Source organism: Eumetopias jubatus, unplaced genomic scaffold (genome assembly GCF_037043125.1).
Source record: "Eumetopias jubatus isolate StellerSeaLion01/CBP00866 unplaced genomic scaffold, mEumJub1_p1.0 scaffold_2, whole genome shotgun sequence".
Classification (NCBI taxonomy): domain Eukaryota; kingdom Metazoa; phylum Chordata; class Mammalia; order Carnivora; family Otariidae; genus Eumetopias; species Eumetopias jubatus.
Genome location: NW_028274808.1, coordinates 112080547 through 112103567, shown reverse-complemented (window position 1 = coordinate 112103567; position 23021 = coordinate 112080547). Strand labels below are relative to the sequence as shown.

At 39.4% G+C, this 23021-nt stretch overlaps 1 protein-coding gene across 1 annotated transcript in view; it reads left to right on the top strand.

Annotated features, from left to right (window-relative positions):
* Window positions 1-1314: 1314 nt before the first annotated feature.
* ENPEP (glutamyl aminopeptidase) overlaps window positions 1315-23021 on the top strand; it is an 82266-nt gene continuing 60559 nt past the window's right edge. Inside the window, exons 1-3 of the mRNA XM_028121320.2 lie at window positions 1315-1931; window positions 13946-14087; window positions 16144-16275. Coding sequence (XP_027977121.1) covers window positions 1315-1931; window positions 13946-14087; window positions 16144-16275 — 891 coding nt within the window. The remainder of the gene's footprint in view (window positions 1932-13945; window positions 14088-16143; window positions 16276-23021) is intronic.

Sequence of the window (23021 nt, the reverse complement as noted above, 5' to 3'; positions counted from 1 at the left end):
CTTACCCTCTGTAAATGTCAGTCTTCCCAACTCTAAGATGGGCATCAAAATAGTACCAACCTTGTAGAGTTGTTGGGAAGACTCAAGTAATAACTTCTATAATGTACTTAGCATAGTGCCTGGCACATAGAAAGCTCTCAGATTTCTGATCATTATTATTGAATCGTTACTGTTAGAGATGGCTTGGGGGTCTACACCTTAGCTCCTCATAAACATTCAGGTCGCTGCTGATTTCCATCTTGCCCTTGTCATTCAGAGGCAGCCGATTTACACAGATAATGGATTTCCCAAAAGGCCAGCTTTCACATCTGGAATCTGCTGCAAACACGATCTACACATCAAAGTCTAAGGAAGCCGATCTCACTGGGAGGCCATTGCAGAGATGTGTTTAGTGACCCCAGTTTAGTTATCTAACCTAAAGAGTTTATCTTCCTTGTCGTTCTGCCCTTTCAGTCCTTTCCGTTTCTGCCTCTTTTTTTTTTTTTTTTTTTTTGTCTTTTTATGCTCTTCAGCTCCAGGACCGCTTTGGCTCATTTCACGTTCTCTTCTCCCATCTGGCGTTTACTGAACGGATTCAGAGTCACTTGGCTGTGTTTTGCTAGTCCAGCAGTTCAACGATTATTTACTGAGTACCTAAGTGGTCCTTGAGTTTATGAATCCCTTTGCACATCCCAGTCCAGGGTCTGACTTTGGTAAAGGCAGAGTCTGAGTGTTTATGTAATATGAGGGGGGCGGGGACCGAAAAGAAAACACTTAGCTTCTTTGGCGAGCTACCGGAGGAAACAGCTGAAATCCAAGAAGCCCTGTGGTTAAGAGAGAGAGGTTGCGAGCACAACAGGAAGAAGCCGTAGACCCAGTGGCAAAGGTTGAGTTTTCCTATGGCAAGCACACTTCTCTCCTGGAAGGAACGCTCTCTCCCCGAAAGCTGCTGACAGGACTTGGGCAAAGGCTCGTCCTCCGGCTCTCTGATAAGCTAACTTAACTCACTGCGGAGCAGGAGGGGCGGGGTAGGGATGCGTGGTTTATAACGGGAGCAGTGGCAGTGTTCTCGTCAGTCCTCTTCCTCCAGCTCAGCCTCCCCTCTGGAGCCCTTCTCCCACCCTTTCCTTTCCGCGTCCAGCCTCGAGCGGCTGGTGGGGAACGGGAGCGGAGAGGAGACACGCAGGGAGCCAGAGAGGGGTGTGGGCAAAAGGAAAACAGGCTGCCAGGCCAGGGAATTCCTCCCAATTTGAAAAGGAAGTCGGCTGACGTGAGTTCGTGAGTTAGTTGAATTTACCATCCTTTTATGTGTAATATTTGCCTTTGGAAACAAAAATGAACTTTGCGGAGGGAGAGGACGCTAAGAGGTACTGCATTAAAACGAAACATGTGGCCATCATCTGTGCGGTGGTGGTGGGGGTAGGATTGATAGTAGGACTTTCCGTGGGCTTGACCAGGTCCAGCAGCCCCACCGGGGACGCCGGGCAGGGCCCAGCTCCGGTCCCTTCCCAAGTTCCTTCTCCGGAGGACCAGGGGGTCTGCCCTGCCAGCGAAGACGAAAGTGGAGACTGGAAAAACTTCAGGCTGCCGGACTTCATCAACCCAGTGCACTATGACTTGGAGGTGAAGCCCCTGCTGGAGGAGGACACATACACAGGCAGCGTGACCATCTCCATCAACGTGAGCGCGCCCACCCGGTACCTGTGGCTGCACCTGCGGGAGACCAAGATCACCCAGCTCCCCGAGCTGAAGAGGTCCTCCGGGGAGCAGGTGCAAGTCAGGCGGTGCTTTGAGTACAAAAAGCAGGAGTATGTGGTGATGGAAGCGGAAAAAGAGCTTGCACCCAGCAGTGGCGAGGGTGCCTACCTCCTGACCATGAACTTCGCCGGCTGGCTGAACGGCTCGCTCGTGGGATTTTACAGAACGACGTATGAGGAGAACGGACAAATCAAGTAAATATTCATTTTTGCTTTATTTACCCTCAGCTCACATATTTGCTTTCCACTTCTTTCCCTTTCCTTTTTACTTATCCCCTTTTAATTGTTTTGTTGGTCTGTTATCTAAACTTGGTTTCAATTCTGCCTGTTCACCTGAGAAACAAAAACTCTTGCCCTGTGGTATTTTCCAAGCCTATCAGAAAACTTGAAAGTACAAAGTGAGCTTCCTGGAGTCCAAAGAATCAGTGTAAGTCTCTAATTTCAACAGGAAAAATTATAATGTACCACATCCTGTCCGAATGCAGAAACTGCTTACAGAAACAACCTCCAGATTTTTTAAAAAATACATGTGTTTGGTAAATTTCATGGCCACGGTTTTGGGCTATATGACAATGATTTAAAAGTGAACTTTTAAATATATATTACACTAAATTTAAGTGGAAGTCAGTAAATGTCAATTATAATTTTGAGTGTTTTATTGGAGAAGAGATGTTGAAGGGTATGTAAAATCCACAGAATTGTCTTTGCGTCTTTATCTAGGAAGGAAGGCAGGAGTCTGTCTGTCTTTATCTTGTATGGCCAGAACCATGTTTCACACTTAAGCTTTTAATAAATACTCATTGAGTTCACACATTAGTGGCGGCATATGGATAACTCTTTGGGCTTATTGTCCATCACTCAATAGGCAATGGTTTTTTGCAACATAAATGATATATTAAGTAATTAAGGATATAAAGATATATCAAGTAACTAGTATATGTATTTTTGCATTTCTGAGTTTAGCAAAGATGGTTACTTGCCTTGACAATCAATCAGATGCTATTACTAGAACTATGTTAAGGGCATAAACTCTCTCAATGAATTAAAAAAAAACAAACTTCACTCTGTGGGTGTAGGCCTTGCATCAGGAAGGAAGGCTATATACTGAGGGTATCAGTGAAGTTGAAAGTGCTTTGACCTTTGCTTTTGTGGATTCTTGACAGGCAAATCATTAAGAAACCTTAGTGTCACAGTTCAGAAATATGAGTCTGGGGCCAGCCCACTGAATAGCCCTTTCCTATGTTGTTTTAAGCATCTTACAGAGCAAAGTAAAGCTTTTGGTCAAAATTCTTCCTATTGTTTGTCAGAGAGACCCAGGGACTAAAATGAAATGTTTAAGTATCCCTATATTACTGTGGGACACACTAATAAATTGAATAGAAGTGATAGTTTGAAAAAATATTTGAAGGGAACATGCTCATATACTGTATCTTACTATCACTAGCAATAAAACAATCTTCTTTATTGTTGACATATTTTTTCTGTTTATAAAAATTAAAAATAATGAAAGCATGGAAAATTATAAAGAAGGAAAATCAGAAGAAACTATGAAGAGAAACTTCACATCCAGTGCTAACTTTGGTTACATGTTAACGAATATTTTTTTAGGCAATCAAATTGTAATTATATAATGTCTATGTATCTATCTATACACCTTTTTGACTTCATGTAAGCACTTCCTCTCATTCTTTTTTTTTTTTAAGATTTTATTTATTTATTTGAGAGAGAGAGAGAGAGAATGAGAGATAGAGAGCACGAGAGGGAAGAGGGCCAGAGGGAGAAGCAGACTCCCCACTGAGCGGGGAGCCCGATGCGGGACTCGATCCCGGGACTCCAGGATCATGACCTGAGCCGAAGGCAGTCGCTTAACCAACTGAGCCACCCAGGCGCCCGCACTTCCTCTCATTCTTCCATATTTTCAAGAATCTGATTTTAAAAGGCTGTGCATGAATGCACCGTTATGTTTTTAAGACCTGTTTCCTAATACTGGATATTTAAATTGCTTTCAGTATTTGTTATAATAAAAGCGTCAGAAAAGAACATAGTTGTAATAAGCCTTTAGGTATATATCTGTTTATTTCCTTATGTTAGGATATATTCAATGAAGTAGAATTGCTGGGTCAAGGAGTACAAATATATCAAGAAACTTGTCACCTTTATTTTGTTTACTTCATAAATAACACACATTCACTCCAGAAAACTTGGAAAACAGAGAAAATTTTATCACTGAAGTATAGTCATTATTAATATCTAGGCATTCTTCCAGGATTTTTCCTGAATACAGATAAAGACGGCATTATGTTGTACATTGTATTGTGTAACCTGTTTTTAGAATGTATCAAAACTTTAACATGGTTTGGTAGATGACTTCATGGATACATGATAGTCTATTATATGAATATAATGTACCTTATTCTGCTTTTCCATTAAATTTGGGCATTAAGTTTCTCCTACCCTTTTACCTTTTTTATAAACACCTATAAAAATATAATATAAAAAACTCCTAATAAAAATATGCATGACACACATAACATTTTATAATAATTCTATAGGAAATTTCGTAGGAAGCTGACCCCAACTGTATATGTATGGACGCATATGTATGTGTGTATGCACACACACATGTACATATATATATAACATATGCATGCACCTGTGTGTGTCTCCAAACTGACTTTCAAAAATACATCTCAAATTACAGGTCCACAGATAATGAATAAAAGTGCCTATTTCTCTGAGCTTCACTAAGGATTAAATGAGTTTTTAAAGTGTTCCCAATTTGGGAAGGAAAGGCATAATATTTGGAGGAATATCCACCTTCAAGAAATTCTGAAAATTCACTAGTTGAATCGAAAACAAGTCAAAACTTTCAAGTGATTATTGTTAAGACTTTAAAATTGTTTCTTGGGTTGAGAAAACAGTAGAAACTGCATCTGAGGAAAGCCACCAAAATATTACAAAAATTCTATCCACTACAGGAAGGCCAAAAAATATGGAACAAGATTCCACTAGTAAATTTCTTTATGGACTCTATAAGATTACAAAAGCATCATATACTAAAATATATATTATTCATTTGACTCTGGATTATCTTACTGTACCAATAAATTTTACCATAAAATATATACTTGAGAGCTCATATCCTGAAACTTGGCTGTCGTAATGGTTGGCCAGCAAATACCAAGTTACAGCAAGACTGGTGAGAGAGGCAGGCTCAGGTGGGTTCTCATGGAGGACTGGTAACGCTGAGCTCGTCTGGTCTCCTTGGTAGCGGTTGAGGCTCTTACGTTACCCAGGATGCTGCTAGTTCGGCCCTGTATACGTGGTTCTGGAACAGTTCTGCACATACTCAGTAACCTCATTTAGGTTAAATGGAACACTTTTTGTTTTTCTTGTTATGAAATATTTCAAGCATATAAGGAGAGTCCGTGGTTCTTGTTTTTTTTTTCAAGCCTGTAAGTAACATTTTGACAATGTAGGCCTATGGGAGGTTCTCATCCACAGCGCCCACATAAGGATGCAGGAGTGAGTTCCACTGTGAGCAGCACTATTCTTTCATATTATACAGTGCGCTGTGTAATATTTGATGCTGATACAATTTAAAATGCTATCAAGCAATATATTTTTAAGCATGCAGTCAAATTATATTTTCTGACTCTTCTGTCCTATTGTAAAATTTAACTCCAGGATGGAGTATTAGCAGTTGCATATTACCATTGGGATATTATCATTGCAACCACAATGCAAACTAAATTTGAGCGTGCTCAATAGTAGTAAATCAAGTAAAATTACTTGATTTCTGCAAATACAACCAGGACTTGAACTTGAACTTCACAGAGAGGAGTCAACTCTCTGGGCTTCTTTCCCTCAAACTTCAGAGGCAAGAGGAGAGTTGGACAAGCAGGTAGAGCCAGTTTAGGGCTCCCTGGCAATGATAGCCATATCATCTTGCTGGGGACAGAGTTGTAGTGAGGCTTAGGAGAAGAAAGTTTGAGTTTAGAGGTTGCTTTTCCTACTCTGGTCTGTTCCTTCTGATCAGAAGAAGCCACTTTTAAAAGGATTGAGAGCTTTGGAGTGTTTTTCTGCCCACACCACCACTACCCTCCACACTGCCACTGTGTTATGTAGCATTGCCAGTTGCTCTCTTCCCAGAGTTCCCCTCTACTCACATCTCCAAAGTGTATACTATTTTCTTCTCTCCAATGGCCAGCATTTCCTTCTCAGCGTTTGAACTACCTTTACACAGCATTTCCCAACTTGCTGCTCCACAGAATTCCAGTTGCATAGGATATTAATAGCCATTGTCAGAAAAAAAGCAGGGGAGGGATTCTGTGGCCAAATTAGTTTGGACAATAATCCTAAATACAAAAATGATGTTTTTCTTCTTCTTCTTTTTTTTTTAAATCTCTTCTGAGACACTTTTATATAATAACATCCACTATGAACCTCTAGAGACTGCCATGAATCTCTGGAGTATGCAGTTTCCCATCGGTATGAGGCTGCAGAATCTTCTGCAGCTGGGAGTTGGGCTGTCCCTCTCTTGTTCACTAGCTAGTGAACAAGAGTACACCGTGAGTACTTAAATATTGCTGAATGGGTATATAGAAACATTTTCACATAGGCTCTCACACGACCAATGTCCTCTGGTACATGCTGGGATGTGCTGCAGAGCCCCAGCCCTTTTCCCATTAAAGAGTCCAATTTCCACCAATAACATCTCTATCTTCCCGCTCAGTCAGGATGGACATTTTTCCTTGGTTCCTTTTCTCCCCATCTCATTGAATGGAAGAGGAATTGATAAAATCTTTTTTTTTTTTTTTGGACTTGGGAATGCAGTCTTCATATTTTAGGGACTGAGAATCATTGGAATTAACAGGAATTATAAGAATTTACAAGAGGGACAGATGGTTTCTAGTTTGGGTTTTCTTGGTGTTTACAGCATTGCTAGGATTGAAGCTGAATTCTGATATAATGGTGGGATTGCAAAAGGCAAAGGCAAGTAAGAACCTAAAAACAAGTAAAAAGGAAAGGTACTAAGTCAGAAAAACAGAGTGAGGATAAGAAATTAGTTTGTAGGAGAGGTTTCTATGAAGAGGCTAGCTAGAGATAACTCTGGGAAGTCTGTCAGGGAAAAGAAAGAAAGTATAGCTAATGGCAGGCATGTAGGAAATATTAACTGGTGACTATTCAGGTGGATGGTGAAGAAGAGAGCTAAATCCATGTGTGGGTATCTGGGAGATATTGCAGTGATCCCAGAAAAGAGAAGATGGGGATCTGATAGGACAGTGATTCCAGGGCAGACAGAAGAAGACACAATGGAGAAAATAGGATACGGTAACATGGTCAGGATCTGCAGACTGACTGACTGTGGGAAAGGGGTGAGTTTGTTATGGATAGAGAATGCCCCAGTTATCAGATCTGATAGCTCACACATTTACCTAATACTGGAAATAGAAGAGAAGAACCAAGTTTAGGAGGGAAGGTCATGAGTTTGTTGTCAGTTGCCTGTGAGGCATCCAGGAAGACATGTCCAGTAAGCATTTGGATAAATAAGTCTGAAGCACAAGGTTAGGTCTCCTGAGAAAGATTAGGAGTTAAGTGGAAACATGGCAGGAGAGAAAGCAGTGAGATGATCTTAGTTAAATCTGTGTGTGGTAAATTCTAACATGCAGGGATATGTATACTCATTTGTGCATTTGGTCTTGAAATTTTAGTTGTATGTCAGTTTATTCATTATATTCTCAGACTGATATGTTGAGTTATCAGTGTACCCATTATCAATAAAGAATAGACTTTTTTTTTTGGTCTTGTTACTTGTTGCAGGAGGCCTGGTAATTTCTTTTATTTTGGAAGCAGGGAAACAACAGGAAACTTTACTTGACCTTGAATGGCTTCTACATAGAAAAAAAGCAACTGGAAAAGAAATTTAAATAATTAACTGGTTCATTCAAACCACCGTAAAAATATGCTGGAGTCTGGGGGGTGCCTGGGTGGCTCAGTTGGTTAAGCGTCCGACTCTTGATTTGGGCTCAGGTCATGATCTCAGGGTCCTGGGATGGAGCCCTGCAGCGCGTTGGGCTCCTGGCTCGGTGGGGAGCCTGCTTCTCCCTCTGCCTCTGTCCCTCCCCCGTGCTCACACGCACATGCTTTCTCTCTCTCTCTCAAATAAATCTTTAAAAAAATACGTTGGAGTCTGAATAATCTAGATGGGTTGTCTTGTACTAATCAGCTCCCCTACTTAATTCTGGAACCCTCTACTTAGTCTGCATAGACTCTTAGCAATTGTGGCTGCCTCCCCTGCATCAGATGGCCTTTGTTTAAGGTTTTCACCCTGACCTTGCCCTTTATTTAGCTGGTTAAGTTACTAAATTGCTGAACATAACCCAAGAGTCTTCTTTGGAAACAGTGTGCCAGATGATTTATGAGGTAATCAAGTAATTCTTTTTAAAGTTGATTCAGAGTGAACTGGTCTGTGACTTGCATCCTCACCTCCTCTTTCTCCAGCTTTCTCTAAAGTCACCTTGAACTGATGTACAAGGATTTCTTCCCTTTTGTAAATTTATAAACTGCACAGAATTGTATTTTTAATGTGCCGGGTCTAGTAAGTGACTTATTAACATGACATAGAGAGGCCCCTATGGAAAAATGGTTTAGCTCAGCACATTTGCCTGGGATTCTAATTATTCAGGACATGCTCAGGAGTCACTCCTGAACGTACTGTGCTCTCAGCCAGGTTTTTTTCCATTAATTTGCAGCACAACGCAGCTGATTCTAAAAGGAAGTTTCAATCACCAAGTAAAACCTCCCCAAAGAAGTTACGATCTAAAGTTGTTTTGCATCTTATATACCTTGTTTTAAAATTTGCAAATACGGGGCGCCTGCGTGGTTCAGTCATTTAAGCGTCTGCCTTTGGCTCAGGTCATGACGGATCGAGCCCTGCATTGGGCTCCCTGCTCCGCGGGAAGCCTGCTTCTCCCTCTCCCACTCCCCCTGCTTGTGTTCCCTCTCTCACTGTGTTTCTCTCTGTCAAGTAAATGAATAAAATCTTTTAAAAAAATAAAAAAAAATTTGCAAATATTTGGGAAACTTCAGTAACTTTGGATGAAATTTAGCATAGAGAAGTAGGGGCTTTTGAGTTCTACGGGAGTTCATGAGAAAAAATCACAAGTTACTATTGAAAGATATCGTTATATTGCCTATAGTATTTATGCACTGAGTACTTTTGTTCCAGTATAGATACTCCTGTTTAATGGATGAATTTTTTTTAAAGATTTTATTTATTTATTTGACAGAGAGAGACACAGCGAGAGAGAGAACACAAGCAGGGGGAGCGGGAGAGGGAGAAGCAGACTCCCCGCTGAGCAGGGAGCCCGATGCGGGACCCAATCCCAGGACCCTGGGATCAGGACCTGAGCCGAAGGCAGACGCTTAACGACTGAGCCACCCAGGCGCCCCAATGGATGAATTTTGAAGTCTGTTCATTGTGGAAAGTGCATTCACAGAAAGCATAGTTAGCCTTCTGGAGTTAAAGAAAATAGATGAGGTGTATCCTAATCCTATCATGTAAATGTGAAGGGAATTTCAAATATATTACTCCGTGTGATCTACCCCTTCTTCACCCCCACATAACCCTGTGAAAAGTCCAGATGTACTTTGGTAACCAGGTTTGATAGATCAGGACTCTAAGAATTAGTATGTTTTGTGACTGGCACAAGATCACCCTTCATTTTTTTTTTTTTTTTTTTTTTAAGATCACACTTTAAAGGGCTGAAGTAGGCTTGGAATCTAGGAATTTTTATTCTTAGAAGTTAAGAGTCAGTTAAGCATCCAACTCTTGATTTCGGCTCAGGTCATGATCTTGGCTCAGGTCATGATCTCGGGGGTCCCAGGATGGAGCCCCACATTATGCTCCCTGCTCAGTGGGGAATCTGTTTCTGCCACTGCCTCTTTGCCGCCCCCTCGTGCACTCTCAGATAAATGAATAAAATCTTAAAAAAAAGAAAAAAGAAAAAAGAAGAGGGTTTTCCCCCCTGAAATCACATTGGCTCTGCACTCTTAAAAAATAAAACAATACATATTTGGTAGCCATTCTGGTTGTTGAATGCAACTTTATCTACATCACTTTACCTACATCAAACACTATAATTGAGATGGACTTGGTGAGATTAATGTTCACTGACAGGACCCCTGAGATGAACCAAACACATGACACAGAGACATCACCAACACCGTTCTGTTCCATCTGCAAAGGCAGGTTCCGAGATACTCTAATTTAGGGAGGCAACTTTCGTGTATAATCAAGCACAACCTCTTTTAAAGAGAGAAGGTGAGGAACGACTGAAAGTTCTCTCTGTTGGGTACTTGAGGGTATGAACTTTAGCACAGAGCAGAGACTGAAACAGATCATTTGGAAACCTACCAATGGCTATTGCTTTGAAAAGCGGAATCCCACTTCCTCCTCACCCTGACCCCCTACCCTCTCTCTCTCCCTCTCTCGTGCGTGAGCAAGCATACAAACACACACACACACACACACACACACACACACTCCTATTCCCAAATTAGTTAGCTGGCTTATTTCTGAAGTGTGACTAAGCTGAAACATTCTTGCAGAGAGTGATTTTTCCCTTTCTTCTGCCTCTGGAAGAAATCAGAAGCCAGAAGAATTCAGAAGAAAAGGCAGCTGACTAAACATGGGGCTGGAGCTTGGTGGAGCTTATTGTAAAACCTTAGTACCCTGGGAAAGTGGGCAGGTTTCTTTATATCCTGATGTGTTTGCAATTCTCTACAGTCTGCACAGTGTTAGAAACTTCAGCTGACTAAGCTGCTACCATCACAAAAACTAATCAGTAATGACTCTACAGAAGAATAAATTCTTGAGGCTTTTTTGGATAAGTTATCTTGACAGAATTTCAAACTTACAGAAAAATTACAAAAATAGTACAAAGAAGTCCTAGAAACATTTTACTCAGATTCACCAATTGTTAACATTTTGTCCTATTTCCCCTCCAACCCCCTGCCTCTGTCTCTGTCTCTCTCTCTTACAGTATTTGACACATTATTTCCCTTTACATCTTTATATTCAGTATATGTTTCTTAAGTACAGGGACATTCTCCACCATTAGCCCAGTGCAGTTATCAAAATCAGAAAATTTAACATTGATACCATATAATTATCTAATCCATAGTCATAATCAAATTTCATCAATTAACCCAAAAATGCCCTTCTGAGCTATTTTTTCTCAGTCCAGGATCCAGTCAGGATTCATGCATTGCATATGCCTTTTTTAGATTCCTTCACACTGGAACGGTCCCTTTGGCTTTCTCTGTCTTTCATAACCTTGATATTTTTGAAGAGTACAGGCCAATTATTTTGAGAAGGTTCCTCAACTTCAGTTTATCTGACTCTCCTCATGATTTAAAAATGCAAGTCAAGCAGTTTTTGTCAGGAATTTCACAGAAGCGGTGCCATGTCCCTCTCAGGAAATCCTATCAGGAGACAGATTATGTTTGTTTGTCCGGTGATTTGCGATGCGGTCCTTGATCACTTGCTTAAGGTGGTGCCCGACAGTTTCCCCACTGTAAAGTTACAGTTGTAAGTAATTTTCAGAGAGATTCTTTGAAACCACTCAAATACCCCTTTCTTCACCAAACTGTCTCCCCCTTGTTTTGGTATCCACTGATGATTTTTCTAAAGCCGTCATTCCTCCTAAAATCATTAATAGGCAATCTACTGTAAAAAAAACCAGCTTCCCCTCCCCCCATATATATATCAGAATAAGGATTCGTGGATTCTTATTTTAGTCAGTGGGTTATAATTTCATTATTTACTTTGACATTCTAATTCCCCAGATTTGACCAGTGGTAGTCCACTCAAGCGGGCTTCTGTGTCCTTTGACTTGTTCCCATGATCCTTTGAGAACTTCCTTACTTTGGGGCAAAGCAAGATGTTCCGGGATCATCTTGGACTTTTCCTGACTCCTCACTGGAACTGGCGATTTCTCTAAGGAGGCTGGTTCCTTTGAGTGGGGGGTGGTGTTTAGAAATCATCATCTGGGAACTAGCTGTGCTCATTTGCTCCAAGCTTGTCAGTGCTCCTAGTTCTGTTCGGCACACAGAATTCAGAAATATATGTCTCAGTTTGGATTTTTATAGCCATCTACTTACATCTACACAAAAAATCGTTGAATTTACACCAAACCCACAATTACAGTTCAATATCAAGGATACATTCTAGTCTTTCTCCTTTACAGATCTGTAACTCTCTTCCCCAACAGTGAGAAGCCTGCCTTCCATTATCCTCATTTTTTTTTTCATTTGCTGAAGCCTAGAATACAGAAAAGGTTGTTTCTGAATTGCTAACTATACTACCGCAAAATACAACTATTTGCTAGAACTTACTGCTCATTTACAATTATTTTTCGGTAAAATTTATATATATTTGTTTGTTTAACCACACACAAACCTAATGGGCACAATTCAATGAATTTTGACAAATGCATACATCTTTGTCACTCATGTCCCTTATAAGATAGATTTTTTTCAATCATCCCAGCAAGTTCTCTCCCTCAGTCAATTGTCTCAAAAAGACAGCCACTTTTCGGGTTTTAATTTTTACAGATGAGGTTTCTTAGCTGAGCTTTGAGCAAGTAACTTTTATATCTAGAGAGTTTTTTTAATAAATTAAAAAATATTTTAATTTCTTGTAGAAGGGTGTTGACCTATGGCATATTATTTCTTAGATCCATTAATGTATATAATACATCTTTGAACCAAAATGAAATGCAGACTCTTACCATGGCCCCTGCTGACCAGCCAAACTCTTTTTTGGCCCCAGTCCCTCTGGTTCACTGGACTTCAGCCACACTGGACACCTTTCAGGTCCTCAACCACATTAAGTTCTTTTCTAGCAACTGGGCCCTTGCTGTTCCCTCTGCTAGAATACACTTTTCTTACACTTACTCTGTCTGGCTTTTTCTCATCATTCAGATCTCAGCAAACCATTACCTACTCCAAGAGATTGCCCCTGACTATTTTACCTAATGGTGCTCACAATTTTTCCTAGGTTCTTCTCTGTCACTTCCCCTGTTTTATTTTCCACATATCTTTCATCACTCTGTTTATTTTAGTTTTTGTTTATTTAGTCTTTGTTATTCCCTCAGCCCCTAGAATAATCCCTGGCAAATGTGTTTGTGTGTGTGGTGTGGGGGCAGGGGAGGGGTATGGCAGGAAAGGGTTCAATAAATATTGGATGAAGGAAAGATCTAATGATTTAGCTTGGTATTCTTTTTCATGTACCTGAAGGACAAAATACTGTCCTTACCCAAATTGTTAATGAACATGTCAACATTGCTTTCTTTGCTTGCTGCTGCAAACTCCTCCTTTCTTTTCTAATTTTTACTTTGCTTACTCTTCTAATGAGCAAATATACAATGTCTTACTGTGATATAACTATGTGTAAAATATATATATATATATATATATATATATATTTTGGTGTTTTGAAATACTACTTCCACTTTGAAATGTTGGAAACATTTAAATTAACATTTTAATTTACACAGGCATTGGCCTAGTTAGAGCAATATAAAAAATGCTGTCTCTTTTCCAAAGCAGGCTTTCAGCCTGGCCAAGGGTTGTTTCACCTGGGAGATTACTCAGAGCACTGCGTTTGCGTGGAAATGAAATTGGAGTCTGTCCCTCGTACAACATAAATAAGAAAGAATGTGTCATGAGGGACAGGAGCTGGGGATTCTGGAAGATACTCCTCTGCTCCGGGACAGGGCACAGCTGCTCCCTCTCACAAAGACAATTAGAAACAAGTCCTTGAGTTTGGCTTTGTGTTTATCTACTGGTTACTTGATGGCTTTCAGGTGGAAAGAGTGATAGCTCATAATTGGGTTTATTTCTGCTTATCTACAGTTCACAGATTTTTAGTTATGGCACCAAAATATCAAGTGGTGCGTATAAAAAATCTGAAGCAGTTTCCAGATACTTATTTATTTGTTAACCTGAAAAATCCAAAAAGACTTTGACAACTATTTGATTGTTTTCTGGATAGAAGATCATTTTAAGAAATGCAGTATAATTATATAGTAGTTATAATCATACGCAATTGTAATCACACAGTTGACTTTTTGTATAAGACTAGAAACACAGGGGTTGTCAGAAAAGGTGACATGTATTCTGTTTGTGTGTTTGCTTCTAAGGAGCATAGCAGCCACTGATCATGAACCAACAGATGCCAGAAAATCCTTCCCTTGTTTTGATGAGCCCAACAAAAAAGCAACTTATACAATATCCATCATCCACCCCAAAGAATATAAGGCAGTTTCAAATATGCCAGTGGAGGTAAGTACTTAAAAAAATTTTTTTTGTTTATGCAGATCGTCAATTTATAATATCAGGTAAGTTATCTTCTTTTGCTATGAGAGAACCCATGGAATTCTCAAATTAAATGTGCTCCCATAGTTCATTTAGAGGCTTGAAAACACATTTTGGCAATATCTTTTCTTTGAGTCCTAAAAATCTTTAACCTAACATATCATAGGTCAAAAAACCATGGTTGGGCTCCAAACAAGAATGACTACAGTAGACACTCCTCAGCTGGGCTCTGCCTAACTGAAAGAACCCCCTAGTTCTGACAGACTAATGACAAACTCACGGAATTAGAGACTTCAAAATATTCCTGGGCCTGGTCACTGTTCTTGGTTTTCAGTTGACTATAAGCCCAGTGTTTAAGACAGAGCTACTGCAAAAACCCATCACTTAACTATTGGAGTATAGAAGCCAAGTCCAAGAAAACCCATGCCCATAGATTTTCTAGTAAACAAGTAGTCCTCATGAAACGTTAACAAAAAATAGGCTCCAGTAAGTTCTGTCTATATAATTATTGGCTTAGGAGTTTTTTCCCCTGTTACCACTCCTCAACCACAGAACGGGTAATGCAGCTAACTAAAGCGTCATTACCTAAAGTTGGGGGTATTGTACCTTATACATACAATAAATGCACATATATTGACATGTAAAAAGGTCGGGCTCATCCTTAGATATAATTGTCACCTACCTAATACCAGAAAAACACCCGGCCTAAATTATATCTCCCATCTTTCTGAATCACTATCTGAAATGGCATCATTGAAATTCATCCCTTTTAATGATAAATACTCCTCAAAAAAAGAAGAACAAAATAAAGCAAACAAAAGCTTTAGGAGAGTTAAAAAGTAAATTGTTGTCAGCCGTCTGTGCCTCGTTTATCAATTTGTTTTCTTCTGGTGTTGGTCACCCGACCCATTGTGTTTTGACTAGAGAAGAAAGAGGAGAGGACACGCTTAAAGTCTGACCCACTACTTTAGGAGACTGGGTCAGGGTAAAAGGCCCTTTGAATGTTGCATCTGGAAGGAGGAGGGCAGGTGGGAGGAAAGTGGATGCAAACCTTACCAGCCTCTGGCTTTAGACCTCCCAGATGACCTTTGCATTTTGCAGAGTATATTTCCTCCCCTGTCACTTGTTCCAGGCAATAGTCCCGGAAGAGGGAGAATATTCTGGGTCGTTAAGTGGTCAAAACTGACACTGCTAGTTCTCACTGTAGAGTAACTGTGCCAGCGCTCAGACACTTCTCTCCCAGCACTTGGACTCGCAGGCTTGCTTGTCAAGGAGGATCGATTCTAGTCCAGCCTGCCTCCCTTAACCCCCCGTGAGAGCTTCCCAGCTTCCCCCAGTGGTGATCTACTGTGTGGCTGCAGGGCATGTGGAAGTATTTAAACAATGGTAGCAGGAGTTGGGCAAGTATCCATGGATGGAGTAGGACTGCTGATTGGCAGTTAGGAAGACAAAGCTCGCATGGACAGCAAACCGGACAGATAGAATCCATAGCGACAGCAAAGAATGAAATCCTTCTCTCTGTCCATGGTAACCAAGGCAGTGACTTTAGTGATAATACCTTGGCTCTTTGATGGGAGACCCCAGCGATGGGAAAGAGAACCCAGAACCCTGCTATGCCTGGTACAGCGACTGCCCTTCCGCATCCCTATTGGCTCCTCTCTTCCTGAGTGCCAGGCACGGAGCACCAGCCTTCTCGTCATTGATGGAGCTGGTCTCCCCTCCAATGTTATGGTCGGGATGGTGTATTTAATGGAGAAAGACCAACTCCTACATCACAGTCAAAGTTGTATTTTTTCCCTGGGAAACCTCATACAGTGCAAAGTTGAATCACTCTTTCACAGGACTAAAAATAAATGCCTTTTCCTTCAGTCTTTTTCTTACATCACCATTCAGGGGTAAAAAGAAATGTTATACCTAAGCTCTGACGAACCGGACTGAGAAGCCAGGTTTGGAGAAATCATTTGTCTGTCTTGTACATGATTCATCTTTTGATCAACAAAATGTTTTCTTTTGTTTTCAATAGAAAGAAGAGTCGTTGGACAATAAGTGGAATAGAACAACTTTCAGGAAGTCTGTCCCTATGAGCACCTACCTGGTGTGCTTTGCTGTACATCAATTTGACCGCGTTGAGAGAAAATCAAATCGGGGAATACCTGTGAGTTCCATTATATTTTTAAAAATTTCCTACCTATGCAATTGTGATGAATTTTCTATGTTTTTTGAATAGTTTTTCTCCTCACATAACAGACTGGGAAAGCCCGCTAGTTCTCAGGGTCCGTGAGCTTGACGATAGATATGCTGAGCAATACAGAACATCATAAGCCGAAAGGACACATGTGAGAAATAAACAAACATGACCAGCATAGGAATGACTAGGTTTGGATTATTTTAAAAGGAAAGCTCACTATAAAAACAAAGCGAGCTCCTAAGTACATTGGCACAATTGTATTAAAATGTTTGAGCATTCCCAATTTAGTGAAGCAACTGAGTATGTGTGTTTGGGTGGGGTCCTGGATGGAGATCAGAGAGGGAAGAGGCGACCACAGGAAGATGAATACCCTTCAGAGTTTGCTATGATGCCATTCCTATATGTAATTCAAAATAAGACAACAACAGAGTGTCAAAAAAAAGATTTTTAAAGGTGTAAGAGATAAATAAGCTTTTTAAAATCAAAACGACCAGGGTGCCTGGGTGGTGGTTCAGTCGGTTAAGCATCTGCCTTCGGCTCAGGTCCTGATCCCAGGGTCCTGGGATGGAGCCCTGAGTCCGAGTCAGGCTCCCTGCTCAGTGGGGAGACTGCTTCTCCCTCTGCCCCTTCCCCTGTTCATGCTCTCTCTCTCTTTCTCTCAAATAAATAAAATCTTGAAAATAAAATAAATAAAATTAAGATGACCAATTCAATAATTTTCTTTTAAAAACACAAATATTGTACCTAGTTTGTCTTCTCATTTTGGAGTCCCCTATTTTGCTTCTGCCCTAGACACTTGCTTTATCTGTCTTTTGGTTAGTCTACCTCTGTGCTACATATTATATACATAAAACCTCATACTCTTTGCAATATAACTTTCTAAGGAAAAAAATCATCGCTCCTATTTTACAGAGGAGAGAATTGAAATTTAATATGTTCAAGTAATTTGCTCAAGATCACCCAGATGGCAAGTCATGGAGACTCAGATTCTTTCCAAATACAGTACCCTGCTAAACCTTCTGAAATATGATATTCTAAAAATATCTTTACCTCTTTACCAATCACTGGAAGGAAGGGATGAATTCTTCTATTTCCCATGAAACTACCTCCAGAGGGAATTTAATGTTGGATAGTAAGAGTCAAGTGTGGTTACCAGCATGCTGCCTATACTATATCCAGATTACAGCAAATGGGAGAGTGTCCTAAGACCTATTCAAAGGGGCTGTATATCCTGGTGACTTCTGTCATCCCATACCACATGTGCTGCTTTGATGTGACCTTCCGTTATGGTGAAAAGCACTGCCGGGGGCTAACAGATAATACTAGGTGTAAAAAAGAAATGACACTGGGAAGAGGAAATTGTTTTTCTGTGCTGTGCTGAATGTCACCGCTGGTGCTCCTTCTGCACCATATAGAGGGGAAAGCATTAGTCCAGCTTCTTTTCTCTTCCTGTCTCATAGCAGTCATAGAATTTTCGTCTGAAGGTTCTTTCTTCATTCCCTGCAGTTCAGTTGCACGAATATCTTTCATCATGTGCAGGTGTTTTCCACACCAATTTCTAAACATGATGATTATGTTTGGGGCAAGTTTTTTATTTTGTGTAGAAATGCCAAGGCAAAGCAGAAAGCATGAACAATTCACTAATGATGACTTAATTTCCTAAATGAAGACCACGCAACCAACCAATCAGCAAAACAACATGTACTTGGAGTTATTTCCCACAGCGACAGTGAGTTTGCATTGCCAATGTGACTCTATCACCTGGTCCTCTGACCAAGGACACTTATTTGTAAGGTGGTGACACTGGCTGGTTGAGTCATGAGAGCCTGTACCAGTTAGTTAGCTGAGCTTGAATGATGGATTTTGTATAAAGGATTTGGATTACATAATGGAAGATAAGATCTGGCAAAAGATCCCAATGACCTTTAAGCAGTAAATGTTTCTTAAATATCAGAGCTGAGCGCATAACATTCTATTGTAAATTTGGGGAAGTTTTCAACACTTGGGTGGGAAATGAATATTGTCATTATACATTGCTCTCTGATCATCTATTTTAATAAGAGAGGAACAGGAAGCCATAATCTTGTTGGACACTTCCCAGAGACTCAGGGTCAGGAGAAGGCAGTGAAAGTGAGGCATGGAGTTTAGCAAAGTAACTCTTCCCCTCACCCCATCCACAGAAGACAGGCAACCAGATTTTGCTCTCCTGCAAAACCTGGTAAGGCTGTTTTCTACCAAAGGTGAACAGAACCTTATAAGAAAACTTCTAAGGCATCCAGTGTGAATGTCAGTTTATGGTAAATTCTGCCTCATTGGCATTTCAGAGGTTCCCTGCCTGGCTTTTCCTTCCCACCCCCTCTAAATTGAAATACAACAGTTGGCACTCAAGCACAAATGCCCCAGTGCAATTTCCCACCCCAGGAAGAATTACAAGGAAACCAACCTACTTAAGTCAATCTAAATGTGACATCAGCGGGAATGCAAACCAGCCTCAGTGCTACATTCTTAGAGCTGAACAGACAACTTAAGATAAACAAGCATATGGGGAAAACAACAACATAAAAGAGAAAATCCAAGACAAATAAACAGAAAAACACAGTGGGAGCAAGTAGTAATAATTGGGGAAAGTAAAGAGAATTCCCAAAAAAAGCCATAAAAAAATCAAACTTTCTCATACATACAACCTTCAGTTATTGCTCTCAGAGACTCAAGAAGATATGATCACCATAAAATAGAACAGAAAGCTATGAGAAAATATTGGAAATCAGTAGCCTGAGTTTAAAAACATGATTTCCAAAGCATAACCGGGCCCTGACCCCCAGGAACCTGTTACCAAGTACCAATTAGCCTATGGCTTCAGTTCTGCCCGCTGCTTTGTATTTGTATCAAGTCCATGGAGATTTTGTTTAAAGTCCTAATATGTCTTGTGAGTTTTCCATTTTTCCATTGCATCTGTCATTCCTGTATGTGGGGGTACATCAGATCTTCAGGTGACTGTACCATCTTGACCCAAAGTCCCTTTATTTCTATTTCAGTTAAAAAAAAAAAACTAGGTAGTTTTTGTGTAATACAACACTTTTAGTAGAAATTTCATGAACCAAAAGACAATTCTTTTTTTTTAAAGATTTTATTTATTTATTTGGAAGGAAAAGAGAGAGCGAGAGCTCACATAGCAGAGCAGGGAGGGACAGAAGGAGAGGGAGAGACAGGCAGACTCCCCATCCAGTGGGGAGTCTAACGTGGGGCTTGATCCCAGGACCCTGAGATCAGGACCTGAGCCGAAGTCAGACACTTAACTGACTGAGCCACCCAGGTGCCCCCAAAGACCATTCTTATCCACTTTGTTCTGACAGTATTATTCTGGTACATTAATCATTTGCTATTCATAATCAGATTATACCATGCAATCAAGAATCAGTAGTACCCTGACTAAACTCTCTTGGGTATGTTTGCCATTCTGGTATAGTTCCTTTGTATCAGTAAACATAGAATCCAGACCTATATTCTTCTTTTAAGATTGCATAGTGGATATTAGTAGATGAACCATTCATTATGCTTGAAATGTCCTTGTTACTCATGAGAAAAAATTAGATTGGAGTACTCATCCCCAAAAATTGTTAAAAAGAAGGGTAACTGAGTTTGGAATGTAGCTCAAAAGACTTTTAAGTTTAACTCTGTATATTTCCTTTTTTGAATATTATTTGTATTACATTTTGATTCAGTCCTAAAAAAAACCAGAATAACTTGAAGAGTTACTCCAAGTAATTTAGCAACAATTGAGGCAGGCCATTGATGGAACGACTTTAAACTCTGTTGGTAAGAAATCTCCTGAGGCCTTTTTCAGGTTTAGTTGATTGTTTAAGGGTTTTAAAGTAAATAAAATCTTCAGGTATTTATCCAAAGAAAGTGAAAACACAAATTCAAAAAGATATGTGCACCCCTACTTCACTGCAGCAGTATTTACAGTAGCCAAGATATGGAAACAACTTAAGTGTCCATTGATAGATAAATGGATACTTACACACACACACACACACACACACACACACACACACACACACACTGGAATATTATTCAGCCATTAAAGAATGAAATCTTGCTATTTGTGACAACATAGGTGCATCTTAAGTGCTAAGTGAAATAAGTCAGACAGAGAAAGACAAATAGTATATGATTTCACTTACATGTGGAAACCAGAAAGTAAACAAAACAAAAATAAAAATAAACCAAAAAAACAGGCTCATAGATACAGAGAACATGTTGGTGGTTGCCAGAGGCAAGGGGTGGGGGGTGGGTATAATGGGTGACGGGTGTCAGAAGGTACAAACTTCCAGTTAGAAAATAAATAAGTTATGTGGATGAAAAAATAAAATAAATGAAATCACTGAATTCTACTCTAGAAAAACAAAAATTAAAAAAACCTGATCAGTGCAAAATGTGGAGATTATATGACTTTCCAGTTAAGTGAATTAACTCCTGAATTATCAATAAAATGCACTGTATTATTTTTATAGAAATCGAATTATGGGAAACAGTGCCCCTGATAAAAATGTCATTAACCTGATAGGTTAGTTCAGAGTTTTCCATTGGACTATATTGCATTCCATTTTCAAATCCAGAACAACATGGATTATGAATATTTTTTTAATTTTATTTTATTATGTTATGTTAATCACCATACATGACATCATTAGTTTTTGATGTAGTGTTCCAGGAGTCATTGTTTGTGTACAACACCCAGTGCTCCATTCAGTATATATGAATATATTTTTAAGTTTTAAAATTTATAGGTTTAATACACATACATTATTGAAGATTTGGACCAAAAAAAGCAGGTAAGAAAAAGGAAAATCACCCATATTACCATGTATAAAATCATTCTAATTTATTAGCTTTGTGAAGTACATTTGATCTATGACCTCAGTAACTTTGCCAGAATTTTTAGTTTTGCGCTAGTCTTCCAGGAATCAAATTCAGGACACGTTATATGGTAAGAGTGATCCTGTTCCTGAGAAACAGTAAGTTCTAATTAGGACTTGAGTTTCTTTCGGCATTTGATCTCTGTCTTTTGTGAAGAAGGATGTGCAAAAAGGAGCAGATAACTTGCTGGAGATCATTTCAACTCTAGTCATATTTTCCTTGGCTTTCATGATCGGGGGAGGAAGTTGAGGGGGACTGCTCAGTAAGAGACTGCTGGTATTACCCATTATTTAGGTTTATACTATAACCATATTAATTTGATTAATTCAGTAAAAGAGATTATAGTGTGCCTGCTTCCATAAATTTATAGGATGATTCCTGATAAGGAATTGCACTGGAATTACACCTTTGAATGAATCCTTCCTACTTGCCTACTTGTTTCTGACTTAGTCCATTATTTGTCTGGATTAGAAAGATTGGTTGAAGGCAAGAAATAGGTGTATCGTGGGTTTGTTTTTTTTTTAAATAAGCTTTATTTTTTTAGAGCAGTTTTGGGTTTTTTGCAATGGATTTAATTTATGCATTCCCTTACATGGTAATATTCTTAACAGAAATAAGTTTCATTGTTTTAATACTCAGATATGTTTTTAAACTCCTTATTTTGAGATAATTTTAGAATTAGGGATTGAGAAGATATAACAGAGTCCCTATGTTACGTTCACCCAGCTTCCACCAAAGTTAACATCTTACAAAACCATTTATCATCCATTCATCAAAACTAAGAAATTAGTTTTGTACAAACTATTAACTAGACTACATCGAATTTCACCAGTTTTTCCACTAATGCGCTTTTTCTGTTCCAGGATCCAATAGATGATACCACATTGTGTTTGGTCAAGATGTCTCCTTAATTTTGTCCAGTCTGTAGCATTTTCTCAGAACTTCCCTGTTTTTAACGATCTGGATACTTTTGAAAAGTACTGGTCAGATAGTTTGTACAATGTCCCTCAAGTTGAGTTTGTCTGACATTTTCTCATGATTGGAGTGGGGTTTTGGATTTGGAGGAAAAATACCACAGAGATAAAGTATCCCTCTCATTAGATCATATCAGGGGGTACATGCTATCAACAGAACTTAATCCTGGTGAGGCTAACTTTGATCACTTAGTTAAGGTGATGTCTGCTAGGTTCCTGTAGTAGAAATTACTATTTTTCTTTTTCATATTCTATCTGTTATAAATGATCATTAAGTACAGCCCATCCCCAAGAGGAAAGGGATTAAGCCCCACTTCCTGGAGGAAGGACTATCAGAGAATTTATGGAGATATAGTATAGCCACCTCAGTGATGAATAAATACTTACAGGGAGAGATAAATAAAGGTTATGTACCTATCTTATTTCTCCTTAAAGTTTTGACCACTCATTGTCGCATTCATCAATGGATCTCGCCTGCAGCAATTCTTATTGTCATGTTCTAATGACAATTTTCTACTGTCCCAGAGCTATTTTTGACATAGGTTTATTTTATTATTTTAAAGGACATTTTTGCTATGGCTTTGCCAAGGTTTCAGAATGAGGTTAATTTTAATAACGATTTTATGAGCGTTTTAAAAAGAATTCATTTCTTTATGGGAAGGGCTATTCTAAATTCATGGCTCTTAATCTTCCCCAAAAGAATGTATTCAATTCAGGAAGCCATAGATGATCGCTAAGGATTGGTATTCTTCATTTAAATTTACAAAAATGTAAACATAATATGAATTAAAAATAATATAAAATTCTATGAGGTAAGTT